This window comes from Periophthalmus magnuspinnatus, chromosome 6, assembly GCF_009829125.3.
Source record: "Periophthalmus magnuspinnatus isolate fPerMag1 chromosome 6, fPerMag1.2.pri, whole genome shotgun sequence".
Classification (NCBI taxonomy): domain Eukaryota; kingdom Metazoa; phylum Chordata; class Actinopteri; order Gobiiformes; family Gobiidae; genus Periophthalmus; species Periophthalmus magnuspinnatus.
In genome coordinates, this window is record NC_047131.1 from 7,592,948 (window position 1) to 7,611,798 (window position 18,851).

Here is an 18,851-nt window from a genome sequence, read left to right on the forward strand (position 1 = left end):
AAAAACACATGTAACTGGGTAAAAGTTCATTGTCACACTGTGGAACATGTCCAGACAAAGCATTAACATCTTTATGGAGGAAAGTTACACAGCGTACCTTTAGTCTGTGCTTAAAGGGCCCATATTATGTGATTTTCTGACATACCAACAACAAGTTTACTGTAGATTTTATGCTAAATGAATATTCAAAGTGCATAGTGTGAGAGAAGGAGACACGATTTCCAAATCACACCCGTTGTATGGCTTTATTGTCATTATCTATAAACCACTATGAATTTAAAACCTAGATCTTCTTTTACATGAACATAAAACATTAAATTATGCGAGTCGACAGTTTGCTGCTGTTTGCCGATGAGTGGTGTGCTACATCAGTGAGTCTGAATATGACACGGAGTTTGTTTCAGTTATTCAGTTTAAAGAGGGATTGAACGCCTAAGCTCCGCCCACAACCACATGGAATTAGACCTGCTAAACTGGGCGGTGCCTGGAGGGGTAAAGGGGAGAGTGAGGAGGGAGGAGGAGGGACGGGGTCTGGAGGTATAAGGAACAGTGCAGCCGGATGTTTGTAATCAGAAACACCTGGCTGTAATCAGGGCAGTCTTGTGTGATGTTACCAGCTACTTGAAAAGGTATTAGTTTTGTGTCAGTGTGAATTCAAAATCTATTGTAACTCTGCAATTACAAGTGCTTCCAATTTGTAATTTTTAAAAACCTTTTACACAAATTCATCATCACTTCAGTATAATGTTTAGGCCTTATTTTTACAATTTCACCCCAAAAAACTGCCTTAAAAATATATATAGAGAGAAATTATTTTACATTCCATATAGTGAATTTTTAAATAACGTTTAAAAGTTTGAACTACTGAAACAAACTCCAACATATTCTGTCATCTTAAGACTTAGAAGTATGTAAAAAAAAAAAACTAAAAAAAACTTAAAAATTACAGTAGCTCTTTAAAAGCATTGCATCAACAAAAACTGCCCAAGTAGTAGTGTCCATTTTCAACAACAACCCACATCCTTAATCCCATAATCCTTTAAATATTTGGCATTTTGGTCCATGTGTTTAGTCTATTTTGGTGTGTTTTCCTCCCATGGTTCACAGGGTCTCATACATGCGCAGGGTGCGTTCCAGTTGCTGTGTTACTCTCTGGTAGAATGCGATCTGCTCTCTGAGGTAGGCTTGCATCATGTCCTTAAAGTCCACCTCCCTCCGCTGATGGAAGTGGCTCATCTCGGCCTGGAGCGCGAATCCCACCGTACGGCAGCGCTTCCTGATCCCGTCCGCCTCGTTCTGGTCCATTTTTCCCTCGTCGCTCATCCTCTGAGACTCCTTCACCTTCGCGAAAGCACCTAAAAGAAACACAGAAATTCAAAGTTATGATTTATTTCCAAATAGGTTGAGTTCAGGTGATGTCATTCGATTATTCTGCACATCAATAGGTTGTGTTCATGATCCAGACTTTGATGATGTCATGATTTCAGATGGAGGGCAGGGGTCTTTGAAAGAAATATCTGAGGATATCATCATATTCACGATAAGCTGAACCTTATCTTAACTTGTTTGGAATTGACTACAGAAATTTGCCATATTGATCGTATGGTTTCAAGTCTTTTCACCTGACAACAATCCCGTTAATGTGGAAAAAAAATAACTTTTGATTATTTAAACTGACAGAGAAGACACTGAACTTTGTGCCAGCTTTTGTTTCATCTGAAAAACCCAGTAACTACAGAGTTATTAACCATAAACCAGGTCAACACATCTGGTAAATGGTAAATGGTCACTTTTTTATATAACACTCTCCCACCTTCAAGGCTCAAAGCGCTTTACATCAAGAAACCACTCACCCATTCACACACACATTCATACACCAGTGTACACAGACACGGGGGTGAGGTGGGTTAAGTGTCTTGCCCAAGGACACAACAACAGCGTTCATTCCACCATAGAATTCTGACCCATCTCCAGCTCCATTTTAAACTCTTGTGATTCTTGGATGTGATGTTACGTGAAAACAACCAAATCACGCGCGGTCAGATTCTATGGTAGAATTTTGCTTTTTAAAGGTTTAAAGCTGTGTAACTTTTCTGGTGTTGGGTCAGCCACCTGCTTGTCTCCATGGCGACTGTCTTGTCTAAGAATAAAAATCAATTTATTTATCTTGGAGAAGTTATAGCTTTACCTGGAATATTCCACAGTACAGCATCTGTTTTTTCTCCATTTTTCAGATTTTAGCAATTAAAACAGCTCTAATTTAAACCTCTAACTCTACTAACGTTGAATAAAAGTTTGTAACATTTAAAAATATCTCTATGTGGTGGCACCCAACCAGAAAAGTTGCATAGTTTACCTTTAAGGATTGTATTACATGTATGATGTCTGTGTCAACACTGGGACTAAAGCATCGGCTAAAACGGATTGGAACAAACAACACTGAACAAAGAAAAGTGAAGAGTTGAAATCAAAAGAATAACAGTTTAAAAGAAAATCCTTGTCATGTTATTAAGAGTAAATTGATTATACGCTGACAGTCGGAAGTGCTCCTTCTTAGTGAAATGGGAGGCTACACAGCTGTAAGTTGTAAATGCCAAAGTTTTAGAAAGAAACCCATAAACTGCACTGAATATAATGTAATAAAAACCCAAACTCTTTCACATTTTACTGCGCTGCTTGGGCTCGGAGGGTAATTTGTAATACATTTTAAAGAGTAATAATCCAACGTTTTGTTTTTTTTTTCAAATAAAGACGCTCTGACGTAAGCTTTCCACATTAACTGCTCTTACACTGTAGCGGCCTGAGAGGACACAATCCCTTTCTGTTTAAGCACATACCAAACCTCCACGAGACATAACCACAATTGGCCAGACCTGTCTTACCTCACTCAAACCTGGCAACCCAGAGGAAAGAAAGTAGATACTAGAGCTCGGAAACACAAGTACACAAGAAAATACCACAATGAACAAGAACCACAGAAACAGTGCTTTTAGTATCCTATAAATATTATGTGAATTTAAAGTTGTTTTGTATAAAGTGGCTATGACAGGTTCAACTGCTCAATCGACAAAAACGCAGTTAAGATCATTATATTTAAGATTTCACTATAAATTTTACAATTTCTTTCCCAGTGCTGCCATTTTTTAGGTTTAAAGCAGACCTATTATGCATGTCAATTCTTTCTCTGAAGTTGTATGTGATTCCTTTGCGTGATTCGTGCATGTTTGAGCAATCTTTAATCGCTTATTTTCACGACACTATATTGCCGATATATCTGTTTTCACCGATACACGCCCACTGTGACGTACGCACTTCGTTCTCCAATATTACTTTCTTAATCGATGATACATGTAGGATTTGGATTTAGATTTGTTTCTTTTATGAAGTTGTTTTAAATGAATATTGCGATTTAAAATGTGCAAATTACAACATAATGATCCACAGGTGTCATAGATTAGAATTACACTCACCTAAAGGATTATTAGGAACATCTGTTCAATTTCTCCTTAATGCAATTATCTAATCAACCAATCACATGGCAGTTGCTTCAATGCATTTAGGGGTGTGGTCCTGGTCAAGACAATCTCCTGAACTCCAAACTGAATGTCAGAATGGGAAAGAAAGGTGATTTAAGCAATTTTGAGCGTGGCATGGTTGTTGGTGCCAGACGGGCCGGTCTGAGTATTTCACAATCTGCTCAGTTACTGGGATTTTCACACACAACCATTACTAGGGTTTGCAAAGGGAAAAACATCCAGTATGTGGCAGTCCTGTGGGTGAAAATGCCTTGTTGATGCTAGAGGTCAGAGGAGAATGGGCCGAGTGATTCAAGCTGATAGAAGAGCAACGTTGACTGAAATAACCACTCGTTACAACCGAGGAAAGCAGCAAAGCATTTGTGAAGCCACAACACGCACAACCTTGAGGCGGATGGGCTACAACAGCAGAAGACCCCACCGGGTACCACTCATCTCTGCTACAATTTGCACGAGCTCACCAAAATTGGACAATTGAAGACTGGAAAAATGTTGCCTGGTCTGATGAGTCTCGATTTCTGTTGAGACATTAAAATGGTAGAGTCAGAATTTGGCGTAAACAGAATGAGAACATGGATCCATCATGCCTTGTTACCACTGTGCAGGCTGGTGGTGGTGGTGTAATGTGTGGGGGATGTTTTCTTGGCACACTTTAGGTCCCTTAGTGCCAATTGGGCATCGTTTAAATGCCACGGGCTACCTGAACATTGTTTCTGACCATGTCCATCCCTTCATGACCACCATGTACCCATCCTCTGATGGCTACTTCCAGCAGGATAATGCACCATGTCATAAAGCTCCAATCATTTCAAATTGGTTTCTTGAACATGACAATGAGTTCACTGTACTACAATGGCCCCCACAGTCACCAGATCTCAACCCGATAGAGCATCTTTGGGATGTGGTGGAACGGGAGCTTCGTGCCCTGGATGTGCATCCCACAAATCTCCATCAACTGCAAGATGCTCCTATCAATATGGGCCAAGATTTCTAAAGAATGAATCAGCACCTTGTTGAATCAATGCCACGTAGAATTAAGGCAGTTCTGAAGGAGAAAGGGGGTCGACCACCATATTAGTAAGGTGTTCCTAATAATCCTTCAGGTGAGTGTATATAGCACACACAAGCTCAACAGGTCTGCTTTAAAATTTTACTTCCTGGTTGAAAATCATAACATTGCACTAGGGAATTCCATAGCTGTTACCTAGCAACCATGTTTCCTCTAATTTACACAGAAACACAGGTCCAGTTGTGATTGTAATAGTCTTTTTACGAGTGTAGTGTTCCGAGAAGAGGACCAATATCCCCATAGCTTCCTCATTATTTTCTCAATAAAAAATAAATACATGCATGAGTGATATTATATAGTTTTAATGCTAGGTTGGAGTTGTGTTTCGTTTCATTCACACATGTTTGAGTAGGTCTGTTTGTGATGAGGAAACAACATAGATCAGAAAATAGTGTAATATGGGCTGTTCACGTTGCTTATTGCAAATGCTTTCTCCACTTAGCATCAGATGAGTGTCAAATGTTGTCTCGGCCCCTTCTGTTTCTTTTTATTTTTTTATTATTGTCACATATTTGTATGCCGCAGTGGGCTGTTACCGTGGCAATGTACACTGTAGACTCTTCTCATGTGTAAAACAGCAAATGTAGGTCACCTCCATAGACTGGTGCCGTGCCAATCTCTGCTCTAAGTGCTTAAAGCTTTCTCAGGCTCCTGCCAAGTCCTCCGCTACATCTAGAGACACAAACCTAGATGGTGCATGTTTAGACCGCTCTAGTTCAACAGACTTCACCCAGCTACACCCATTGACTAATCTATTGGGAAATATAAGGGTGGAGAATGTATTTAGATCTGCAGTAAGTTAGCACGGTTGCTTGAAATATTATAATCTGAAGGAACTGTATGTTGCCTACGCTTTACAAGTTTTCACATTCTCAGGATATGAACCGGCCGTGCCTCATGTGAAAGCTCAGAATCTGCGTCCTGATTGGATAACCGTTTTGAGAACCAAAACACCACATGATTATTTCTTCATCTATATCTTATCAGTCTATATTTGTCCCTTAAGTAATGCAAAATACAGTCACATATAATAGCACTTGTAATGTCACATATTTGCAGTGAAATAAAAACAGCTTTAAGGGAAAGAATGTTATGGTGCTTGGAGACTGAACTATGGTATTTCCCACACAGTCACAAGGGTCAAAGGTCACTGAAATCTCTCTCACAATCTGTCTTTATCTTACATTAGGCCAACACTCTGATTTTAGAGCCAACACATCTGTATATCACATTACAAATAACCCCCAGGTGTAAACATAGGTACTTCACGGGTTTGTTTTGAGTTCACTGATTTAAAAAGGAAGAGCTCTGCTGATAAGAGGAGCACTGCTAATGATGGAGGTAAGTGACAGATGGGGGTGATATCTGCTACATCAAATAGTCGTGTTTTTTAGACATATAAGCCGTTAGAAAATAAAAAATACAAAAAACTGAAATTGAACTTGCTGTGTAATTATACCGTTACATTTCTTCTGCCTAGATAGCTAGGACTAAGAAAAAAAATCAGGAATCAGGTATCAGACACAGTCCAAACATGCCAGTTTACAACAAAAACATTTCCATTCACTTTTTGTGTGATGTTTTAACCAAGATATTTACAATGAAATTATCATCCAAAAAATATACGGACAATTTACACATAAGAACAGCATTTTTTCTAACTGTTTAAATCTTCATTCACCAAAAGGAATGGGTTGATGTCTAATTTGAATAGTCTAATGATAACTATTGTACAGTTTAGACCGGTTTTGGTCTTTGTTAACATTATGGTTGTCAGGTAAGAATGGTGGAATAACCTATATATGTCACATCTGCTGTTCATGTTCAAACAGGAAGTAAAAATGATAACCCAGATGAATAAACTAGAAAAAACTAGGCCATATGTTTGGTTAATTTGGTAAATATAATGACGTTAACAATGTTTTAGTGAAATGAGTAGATTAAACTGTCAGCTGTCAAGTTTAAGTGTATATTTAGCCGCAGTGGTGGCTAAGCTCTTTCTCATCTCGTCCATGTGTCACAGTGACAGCTCATTAAGGCGTCTTGTTAAAGAGGAGTCAATGACCCAGAATGTATCCTCTGGAGCTGTTCAACGATAAAAACAATATAAAAAAAAACAGTAATTAAATAAAGACAAGATATAGATGTTTAATGCTTACTGTGGAACATTTCAGGCATAGCATTAACACTTCCATGGACACTAGAGCAAAAGTTCCATAGTGCAGCTTTAAAACACAGGTCTCAAACATGTACAGCTCCCTTTGGTTTTCATGATCTTTTTGGGCGTGATCTGTAATCCGGTCTGTCAGAACTGTGCATGACCTCAGCTCTGCTCCAAACCACTAAACGTATACCCACACCATTCCCCTTAAGACCCTCTGAAAGAAAAGGGGAAAAATTACCAGGAACATAATGACAACATAATGTACTGCACTTTGGAAAGAAAATATTTGAAAACTGTAACATTACTGCAATAGGCTGTGTTCACGGTCTAGAATTTGATGACGTCATAATCTCAGATGGGGGCGAGGGCTGATGTGAGTCTATGGGGGATTTACTGATTTTGGGAGGAAAAAAGTTGGACCTAATCATTATTTCTTAGGGTTTGGGTCTAGCTCTTTCAACTGACAACGATTATGCCTTAGAGTTGAATAAAGGTGCAACTTTCTGAAGCAGTTGTTAACAGATATTTCACTTTTGTTTATTTATGCCATCGACTGTACAGTTGTCCCTCACTATATCACAGTTCACCTTTCGTGGTCTCGCTGTTCGTGGATTTTTTTGTGCAATTTTGTATGCCTTTTTTTTACAGCATATGAACGTGCATTGTGTTCTGCGTCCTGATTGGCTGAGGGACTCCTGTACAGTACAGAATGTGTTCAGACAAATTTGCATATACGTTGGATCGCAGTGTGACTCTGAAGTGCTGTATGTTTGGAAGTTTTCTCCCCGACAAAACCCACAATGTCGATGAAACATTCTGCACCGACAAAGGCGCCTACGAAGGTTTGAACTTTAAGAGAGTTTAAACAAGAGAGAAATGTGAGAAAATGTTAATGCTTCTGTGAGAAAAGTGTATAAAGTGTGTGGTGAGGGGTTTTACAGCCGCAAAACATATAGAATAATTGTAAAAAATAAAGCTGACTACTTCGAAGATTTCGCCTATTGCGAGTTATTTTTAGAACTTAACCACTGCGATAAACGAGGGACCACTGTATAATGAAGTGGATCAGTGAAGTGCGGTGTCACCCATAGTGTTCAGCTTCAGTCAAATGATGTTCGTTGAGGCTAGCAGTTACAGGGGTTAATTTGGAGCTCAGCAAATATGGAAATATTTGGAATCTCGGCCGCACGCATTAGAGCAACCAAAGAGCCAATCTGGAGCGAGGCTGTTGAAGGTAACGCCTGCACCCTGTGTGTCAGATGCCCTCTCTATGTCTCTAAGGTGCAAAAAGCTGCTAACCCTGTAGCTTATACCTCTACAAACATGTTCTTAAATGTCCATGTGTGTCAGATGCCCTCCCTGTGTGTCCATGGGGGTTATTCTGTGCAAAAAGCTGCTAACCCTGTAGCTTAGACCTCTACAAACATGCTCTGAAAGCTTTAGATTCTTGTATTAGCTCAACAGTTCATATTTCAGTCTCTTCTCAAATGTCCCTGCAACACAATCGCTACACCATACAAATCACAATTACATAAAACCACTCAGCTGCAGTTCAAACCAAAGAAAAACATTGTGAAAGAATGAGATTAGTGGCGACTGCTGCTAACTTACTAAAGCAATAATTAGTGACATTTTTCAGTGCAGACAAATGGGGTTTGTGACCACAGATACTGAAGCTGACGTCAGTGACAAGCACAGCACTGAACTCATCGGATCAACCAGCGACTCACAAGGGAGAGAGAACAGTACAGATATGAGACTGCTCTAAGTGTGTTTATATTCACTAGTGTTTACATTTACAAGATGTTGTTGAAGACAGATAAGATAAGAACTAAGATTTTTACATTCCACAGACATTAAAGAGGGAGTATTTTACTTTTATGGGGTATTAACAGCTAACACAACATATTTAGATCACATGTTACCTCTTATTGTTTTGAAAATGCATTATTTGCCAAAAACAACATATTAACATGTTTTATAAGTGATCTTTTTTTTTTTTTTTTTTTGATGCTTTGAATGCCCTCTTCTCTTTGCTCTCTGCACTAAGTCACCCCTCCCTTCAGAGCGCTATTACCACACAATCAGCGTGCATCCTGCTAATGAAACTACTGCACATAGCATCAGGTTTGTAAAGTTGTAGTGTACAGTTTTGTATCATATTTTGGTATATTTATGGAGAATTGTCACGTGGGAGCGTGGGTGATACAGGCTTGTGGGCGGAGCCTTGGACAGAAACTTACAGCTAACGGTAAGAGGAGCTTGAATAGGGCCCGGGAGAGATTGCTACATTGCTCAAACATGCATGGATGACACATAAAACCTCTTCAGGCATGTTTTTGATAAGAGAACAACGTTATAACATGATAGCTCAATAAAATAGATTCTGCAGAGACACAGCAGAAATGACATAAGTAATTCCATAGCTCTGGCCTGACAACCATAATGTTCACGGGCCAAAACTAAATATTTTAGATCAGACTAACAGAAACAAATGTCAACATATTTATTTAGTGAAATGAAACTTTAAACTGGAAGAAAAAATATGTTCCTTGTGCGTAAATGGGCTCTGTGCACAACAACGCCCAGCAACCTAACTGTTAGCGTCACTACTTCCTGTCCAAGTCAAGCTAAAATGAATACATATTTAAAGATCAAGCAGTGCTAACGTTGTACTGGACACAGAGCCTATTGTCTCTGTATTTTGGACAGAATTTTTCACATTGATGACATAGACAGACGTGCTGTTTTAAAACTCAAGGCTACTTCCTGTATATTTGTACTTTTCTAATCAACTTTTACTTTCTGCCGCTTAACTGATGTAAAGCTATGATAAATATTTACCACATTCTATCCCGTCAAACTATGTCATAACAAGAAAAACATGACAACCTGTCATATAACATTTCGAATGCCGTTTTGATAGAAAGCACTGACGCAACAACAGAATCGCCTAATGAACCCTGTATGTTGTAACTCAGATTTCGGACGTTTTTGAATTTGTTTACCAGCTCACGGAACAATTGCAGCCCACAAGAAGGACCTCAGGCTCTGTCCCAAATCTTTTTTATGAGGGTTTTCAAAGGCATAGCACAAAAGGGCTTTAACACGGTTTAATATACAACATGCCGAGAAAGACAACACACAAGAGGACACGTGGACATCGAGGAGGGTCCAAATGTAAGGCATCAGGGCCGGCCGGGATGCTGATGAAAAATGAACTGTGCTGCTCATGATTCAATACTTTTCGCTATAATGCAGCTCTATGCTCAAAAATAAACACTTTACCCACCCATTCCTCTTATGGGTCAGGCTCAGTCATGCTGAGTGACAGGTGGAACACAGTGTTTTCTGTGTGAGAGACGAACTCAGCCTAAATATGCAGGGGTTTTGTGTGTTAAACGTGTGTGAATGAAACAAAACACACCTCCAGGTCTGTTTGTGATGAGGAAACATTATAATATTGATCAGAAAATGTGGTGGCATTGGGCATTTAGCATGGACTGTATATATAAATGGACATAGCTAACCTGCTAGCCGCCACATTTCCAATAAGAAGTGAGCGTAGGTGCGCTTCCTGCTCCAATTAACTATTCTATTCAAAACTGTCACCGCTCTGTCTGTAGTTGCTGCAGTGAGTCTCATCATTCTGGTCTCGTATTAACCCACTTTACATGATCTTGGTATTTTTATTCCACTGTTGGGTCCGTAAATCAAGGTATGAACATTAATAACAGACAAATCAGGCACCTTCTTTCCCCGAGGTCGTTCAACGTTAGCAGTAGGTTTGGGTGGGAAGGGGCATTGACTTAAACAACCTCGCTCTGGATTGGCTCTTTGGTTGCTACGATACTCACGGTCGGAATTCCAAATATGGAACTCGTCTCCAAATTCGCCCCTGTAGCTGCTCTAGCCTTGACGAGCTTCATTTGACTGAAGCCAAACGCTGTGGTTGACGTCACACTCACTTAGTCCACTTCTTTACACAGTCTGTGGTATTTAGTCATAAGACTGTAATTGTATTTTAAAGTTTAATCAGTGAACATCTAATCCAGTGTAACCCATATTTGATCATATTGTTTTAGCCTCGTTTAGTTCAGCCTTTATTTGAAGGGACAATGCAGAGAGACATTAAGATTATTATAACCAGAGCAGTTCTGTATCAGATTATAGCCAAATAACTCATTCCCATTAGAGATAAATCAATATAATGGTTTGCAGATATTTGTACTTAATAGTGTATCAGCTATCAGCTTTAAATCTCCATAGACAGCGTTACTAAAGGAAAGAACATTTAGTGTAATTATAAAAACATGACCTAATGAACCTAATCTAGAGCAGGTTTGCAGACCTTGAGTATAACGTTTGTTGCAATTTCAAATGATATTTTTTGAGTGAAATGATCTAAATTAGCCCTCGATCATCAGCGGAGCTTGTCGACCATCGTGGCTCCGGTTTTTAAGCCTCAGATTAACAGCGTTTACTGCTCTACTCTCCTTTGGTATCATTTGTTCCCTTTTTTTTTTTTCTCATAAACCACTATGCTTGTTTTTATGCAGACAAACCATGCGTGTCCCTGATTGGCTACTCCACCTGTCAATCACGCCAAACTGCACTCTGGGAGACAAAAACCGGTATCCAGACTTCACAGTTTGGTAAAATATTAGAGATGGATGTATTGTTGACTGGCCGGGTTATATTTGACCAGCCTGGTGAGCACAAACTTTCTTTCCTCCTCTGCAGAAGGTTGAAGGGAAAATGAGCTGAAAGAATGCGTGTCGGGGTCAGGGCTCGGAGAACTTGGCAGTCGACTTTAAAACAGTCCTTAAAAGCCTCCAGCAAAAGACACAAACATGAAAAGTCCACTGCTGAGTTAGCTAACAGAGACGTGTTTACTGTCAGGCTTAAGACCAGAGTTTATGCCCCTTGAAGAATGTTCTCTGTTATCCCCTATACATAAATGCTAATGCTAACGCTAATGTCTCCCTGTAGGACTGGCGTTACACAATGATTCAATCGCTTCTTACTTCAGTGACAAGGAATGTGCAAAACAAGAGGCAGATATGAAACCTGGAAGAAGTCGAGTCAATGAAAGTTGGATTATAAAGCAGCAGCAATCTCATTTTGCAAGCTAAAGTGATTCATATTGTTATTTTTAGTCAAACAAAGGTTCAGTGGTGCCGGCAGAGTGGTTAGCCCTAGAAAGATCCACTGAGATGTGAGTCTGGACCCTGGTGAATCTGCTGGAGTTCAGATGGGTGTGATTGACAGGGGGATTAGCCAATATTTTGTACATTTTAGATATGCAGAAGACATGAAATATATAAAGCGAGATGTGTGGAATTAGGTTTATGAAGCAAAGAAAAAAGTCAAATCCTCAAAGTGTCCACCCTTTACCTTGTCGACAGAGCTCCAAACCCTTGTCCTTCTCTCATTCAGCTTCAAGAAATGCCAAAAGAGCAAAGTAGTGATCAAAGCAAGGTGTGATTATTTTTAACAATCTAAAATCTAAAACACATTTTGAGTTATTTTGAGTTTATTTTCTGTTTGCTGTGTTCCATCAGTGTCCATTCACAGTTTTGAGGCCTTCAGTGTAAATAATCATGGAAATAAAGAAGTCAAAATAAGTCCACTGTGCACTGTCTGCATCTAATTATAAAGCGTTTTATTGTCATGAAGTGCATATTATCCTGCTAGTTGTTAGGATATAAGGATAGTTAGGATGCTTGAGATGCAAAGAAAAAAAGATAATTTAACTTTTTAAATATTTTTTTTTCATTCAATTCCTCAAGGTAGCCACCCTGTGCCTTGCCAAAAGTGCAAAGTAGTGATCAAACAAAGTGTGGATATTTGTAGCAATGTAGAATCTAAAACTATTTAGAGTTATTTTGAGTGAATTTTTTGTTTAGTCTATTCCATATGTATCATTCGCATTTTTTGATGCCTTCAGTGAGAGTCTACAATGCAAATAATCAAGGAAAATAAATGGAAAAAGTGTGTCTTTTGACTGTTAGTATATATTTCAAAAACAGCTATTGAGGTCAAAATAAGTCCATTGTGTACTGTCTGCAATTATCAAGCGTTTTAATGTCCAAAAATCATGAAGTGTGTATTAGCATGCTAGTTGTTGTTACCTTTACCATGACTGGTCTCTGAAAGTCATAAAAAGTGTTTAAACTTGCAGGGGAATAATGAGGATGCTCGGGATACAGCTCTGTTTCTCACATTTTCAAGATGGTAAAAATCAGGTAAAGCCCTTTTAAAAAATGACTTCAGTCATTATTGAAATCTCTGTTTTGTTGTGGTCCATATGTAGTCGAAGTGCATACAGGGACACACACTGACAGGATGAAAAACGCATTTCTTTGCACAAAACATAACATACACAATGTTCAGTGGCTCCAGTACTCCAGGCTGTACATGCTGTGCATGTGCTTGGGCCTATAGCTTCTATAGACAAACATCTGTATGTAGTTTGGGTTCATCTGCCCTTTATCCAATAAGCTCCTTCACTTCAGATAACACTTGGTTTTGTTTCCAGTGAATCAGAGGTGGAAAAGAACTAAGTGCAAAAGTAAACTACTGTACTTTTTACTGATAATTTTATGTATCTGTTCTTTACTTAAAGGCCCCATATTACGCTATGTTCTGCTATGTTATAATGTTGTTTTCTCATCAAAAACAGAGTTGGAGTTGTGTTTTGTTTTCATTCACACACGTTTAACACACAAACCCTGCATGTTTAGGCTGTGTTCTTCTCTCAGACTGAAACACTTCTTGTGATGTCATGTGGTAATACAGGAAGTGCTCCACTGTGCAAGATTGTTCAAATGTGCCTGAATGAAACAAAACACAACTCCAGGTATGTTTTTGAGGATGTAACAACATTCTAACAGTGCTTATAGCTCACAAGAACCAATTTTTTATAATATAGGTATCCAAGTAAATTTTACAGTGTACAGATAAAGTAGAGTGGGTAGAGAAACCAAATATTCTACTTAAGTAAGAATGGCGTTACTTCAAAATAATATTACTCAAATAGAAGTACAAAGTAGTGGTCCAAGAAATTACTCAAGTAAAAGTGAAAATGTATTTAAGAAAAGTGCTATTCAAGTAGGAGTAACTTAAAGAGTTACTGCTGGGACGTAACATCTGATTTATAATTTAATGTAATGTGAAGGACAAAACATAAAATAATCCACAAAATCTGGTATGGTCAAAGGACAGACACAAAAATGAGCCAAATTAAATCATATCTAAAGGAGCGGTGCCAGAAACACAAATGTTCAAATAATTTCATATTGTCAACATACAGTTTTTGTCACTTGTAGATTCACTCATAGTAGGAAGAGGAACCAAAACGTTCTATCATCTAAAACTTATCTCCTCACCTAACTCAGGAAAATGTTTACATGGAGCCATAAACTTGACATCCACCACTTATACATCTTCTTAAAAATGGATTATTACTATAAAAAGACAAGAGTTTACACAAATAGCTCCATGATTGTATTGTATTGTTTTGAGGCCCCTGCAGCTCTTATCTGTTTGTGATCTCGATTTATGACTGTCCATGTTTTTATTATTGAACAGATGTAGGATTCTGGGGCCAGTTTCTGTCCTACAAGCGTGCTTTTAATAAGAGTGCACAGTCACGAGAGTTTCTAAGATGTTCTTCTACTAAAGCCGGTTCGCATGTTTTCAGTTAGCCTGTTTAGATGGCCGATCAAACGTTGGGTTAATCCTGCAGAATAGTGCACTGAAACTGATGCAAAGGAATAGAATAAATGTCAAATTAAAATGAGTAATGTACAAATAACAATAAATCCAGAGGTATTTCCAGGGAGCGGCTTTTTACAATCACAACTGAAGAAAGGTCCAATATATCAACTGAACTGAACCTGCAGATGGAGGGCACATACGAGAGAGTATTGAAACTGGCAACCCAAATGAACGACTCACGTGAGGCTCATTCTGCTTTCTGATTGGATAATCGTCTCGAGAAACAAAACACCAAATTATAACATTATTAAAAAAACAGCATTACCATTGTTATCAGTAAAAACTATACTTGATTTGAAGATGTTTACCTCGTATCTGGGCTGACAGGTCATGTTTATGAAATTTTTAATCTTACATAGAGTTCTTTTAATTTTTACTGCTATTATTTTACCAAATTACAACAAAAAAGCACGCTAGAAACATTTGTATTGATCTGGATTAATTTTGAGTAAAAATTTTCACTAGTTACTCGCTAATAGGAGAACTTGGTCACATGGTCGCATTTTTATATAGCGCTTTTCCATCTTCAAGACACTCAAAACACTTTACATCAAGGAACCACTCACTCATTCACACACACATTCATACACCAGTGCACACAGACGCTGGGAGCGAGGATGGGGTAAGTGTCTAAAATTGCATCGTGAAACTGTTGGTGGGAATAACTTGATTATTCAGTACATTTTTTGATAGATTAATGCCATTTTTCTTTGTATCTGAAGTACAACATTACCACATTACATTACAATATGAATCTTAGCTATAACTGAACTCATAGTGTTGTTTTTACCCTGTGTTTTTTTCACAGACACTACCATCCTTCCCTTTATTCAGCCTATTGTTCTCACTTCTATACAGACTACAGTTAAAACAATAGCCCTATTATTATACTGTAATGCCATGACACTAAAACTCTACTGAGGAACCTGGGGTATGGAGTAAGCTTGGTGTTACCATGGCAGCAGCTCCATTCTTTTTGGCAGACACCCACGTACAACAAACCGGCTTAAATCTTCATTCCTGCCTGAGGAGGGAGAGCCTCAGTGATTCTATCTGTTGAGCCAAAGATAACAGAGGACAGCACATCAACACAGGCCAAAGGAAGTTACCACACAGACCTATGGGACCTATGGCTGGATACATGCGTGTTTTGTTTAATAAGAGCTTCGCCTAATTTTACATGTGGTTTGAATCAGAACTTTTGTGGTTAGGTCTCCTGCCTCACAACAACAGGGTTTGGGGTTTGATTCACAGATAATATTTTGCAACTGTGGATTTTTCAGCCAGTCCTGGTACAGATACTTGTCTTATTGTTGTAGCGATATTTGCTGATATCAATATTAACATTTTAAGATTTGTAGCCAACAATTGAACTTTTATTTCACTTTTTAGCTCTTCTATTTCCATCTTAAAGTCTTAAAACATAAAAAACACAGAGCTGGTTCATTTTAAACATTGATCCGTGAGTATCGAGTATCCTAGTTATTCACTGCAATGAGTTTATAAGCACTTTTCACAAGAACAGTGCAGAGTTTTGCTGTCACGGTAATGCTAACAACTACTAGCATGCTAATCACGCACTTGCTGATTATCGTACAATAGACAGCACGCAGCAGACATATTTTGACCTCGAGAGTTGCTTGTACAATATATCTGTACTAGGCCCAATTTTGCTGAAATGCATGGGGAAAAAATTGAGTACAGAGCCTTTAAGTAAGTGTAAGTATCAAAGAAGTATCAGAAAGTAAGTAAGTAAATAAGTAAGTAAAGTAAAAGTACGTAAGTAAGTAAAAGTAAAGTAAAAGTAAGTAAGTAAATAAGTAAAGTAAAAGTACGTAAGTAAGTAAAAGTAAAGTAAAAGTAAGTAAGTAAATAAGTAAAGTAAAAGTATGAAAGTAAGTAAAAGTAAAGTAAAAGTAAGTAAGTAAATAAGTAAGTAAAGTAAAAGTACGTAAGTAAGTAAAAGTAAGCAAGTAAATAAATAAGTAAAGTAAAAGTAAGTAAGTAAATAAGTAAGTAAAGTAAAAGTAAGTAAGTAAATAAATAAGTAAAGTAAAAGTAAGTAAGTAAATAAATAAGTAAAGTAAAAGTACGTAAGTAAGTAAAAGTAAAGTAAAAGTAAGTAAGTAAATAAGTAAGTAAAGTCAAAGTAAAGTAAGTAAATAAGTAAAGTAAAAGTATGAAAGTAAGTAAAAGTAAAGTAAAAGTAAGTAAGTAAATAAATAAGTAAAGTAAAAGTACGTAAGTAAGTAAAAGTAAAGTAAAAGTAAGTAAGTAAATAAATAAGTAAAGTAAAAGTAAGTAAGTAAATAAGTAAGTAAAGTAAAAGTAAGTAAGTAAATAAATAAGTAAAGTAAAAGTAAGTAAGTAAATAAATAAGTAAAGTAAAAGTACGTAAGTAAGTAAAAGTAAAGTAAAAGTAAGTAAGTAAATAAGTAAGTAAAGTCAAAGTAAAGTAAGTAAATAAGTAAAGTAAAAGTATGAAAGTAAGTAAGTAAATAAATAAGTAAAGTAAAAGTAAAAGTACGTAAGTAAGTAAAAGTAAAGTAAAAGTAAGTAAGTAAGTAAATAAGTAAGTATCAAAAAGCTGCAAAAAGATCTGGTGTAAACAAACAGAGCATGCTATCTAATTGTTCAAAACAGGGAATTAAGAGATATTTTGCAGTCCACTCACAATTTGAACATCAACCCAGCCTTGTTCTAGCACATTTCTGATGGACTGCAAAAAATATCATTTGAAATAGTTACAATCCCCCAAATATCTAAATATTAATGCCAAAACAGAGATGTCTTCTTATGCATGTGTGTATAGAACATGTTCAAAATATACACAGATTGGCAGTTCTGCTCTCGACATAAACATCATTGGTAGAGCAGTAAAATCCACTGACCTAAAGGTTAGCAGTGCGATTCCAGGTCACAAATGAATACTGCCATTGTGTCCTTGTGCAAGACACTTAACCCACTTCGCCCTGAGTGTCTGTGTACACTGTTGTATGAACATGTGTGTGAATGGGTGAGTGGTTTCTTGATGTAAAGTGCTTTGAGTGCATAGAAGTTGGGAAAGCGCTGTATAAAAATGTGACCATGACGATTTACTATTACACAAAAAAAACCTTAAAACTCTTTTACATGTTGCCATCCAAAAATTCCACAAAATTCCATGGAAGAGCTGACCATAACATATTTGCTGGTTTCTACTGACACAATAAACTGAATTGGAAACATGCCATTTGCTCCTATATCTTTACATCCCAGCCCTGTACAGTCTTCCACAAACACATCCCTGTAAAAATAATGACAGTCCTGGTAACTGCAAAACACCAACTTGAGCAGGAATGTGCAGCGGATCCGAGACAGTGTGTGAGAAGGGGCCCTGAGGTGGCACTACTGAGATTTACGGATGAGAAAAAACTTTCCGAAGTCACTGGCCAATGAAATGTTGGAACTAAGACTCAAGATTTCAAGATTTGAGGTATGTTTTAATGAACTCATGTTAACATTCAAGACAGGACTAAAATCTGAACTAATGCAAGAACAAATGTCATGAAGTTTGGTACAACGTAGAAGTCTGAAAATAATTACAGAATATTTTTTTGTTTGCAGATAATTGTATTAACAGTATTTACCAGGTTATTTATTTTGTAGGTTATTTGAACAAAATGTGTCATGCCCCAGTTCAGATATATTGTATAAGCAGCTCTTGAGTAAAAAAAAAAGTCTGCTGTGTACTGTCTGCATCTAATTATAAAGCATGTTATTGTCCAAGAATCAGGAAGTGTCCGTTAGCATGCTAGTTGTTGTTGGCAGTACTGTGACACTCAGGGAATAATTAGGATGCTCTGAATGCCTAAGGTAAGTGAGGAATAACTTTGAACCACTAATCCTGTTTCTTTCCATTTTTAAAATAGTGAAAATCAGGTGCAGCGTCTTTAAACGGTTATGATCTTTACGATTCGCCAGTTGGGGTTATTCGAATTGCAATTATTATCCAATTGTGATGAATCTTACGAGTCTAATAACTATATCATGTTGTACAAAACGTGTAGGCTAATTCTAAGCAGGTTCTTCGTAACATCAGCTATGCCTGGAATTTTTATTGACAGCATAAAGAGCACATAAAACACCACATGCTAAGCTAACTCATTCATTCTTTCTTTCTCCAAGAGCAGCTAACAATATGGTAAACCAGTGTGCATATCTGAAGCAGTGTGTAATGGGTAAACAACAGTGTCAAATCGGTATGAGGGCTGAGCGATGTGGGCGAAATATTGAATTGCAAGTTTTCTGACAAGCGTTG

General features: G+C 37.6%; 1 protein-coding gene across 1 annotated transcript in view; it reads right to left on the reverse strand.

The window, feature by feature from the left end:
- Positions 1–229: 229 nt before the first annotated feature.
- snx33 (sorting nexin 33) overlaps positions 230–18,851 on the reverse strand; it is a 31,602-nt gene continuing 12,980 nt past the window's right edge. Inside the window, exon 2 of the mRNA XM_033968157.2 lies at positions 230–1,355. Coding sequence (XP_033824048.1) covers positions 1,102–1,355 — 254 coding nt within the window. The 3' untranslated portion in view covers positions 230–1,101. The remainder of the gene's footprint in view (positions 1,356–18,851) is intronic.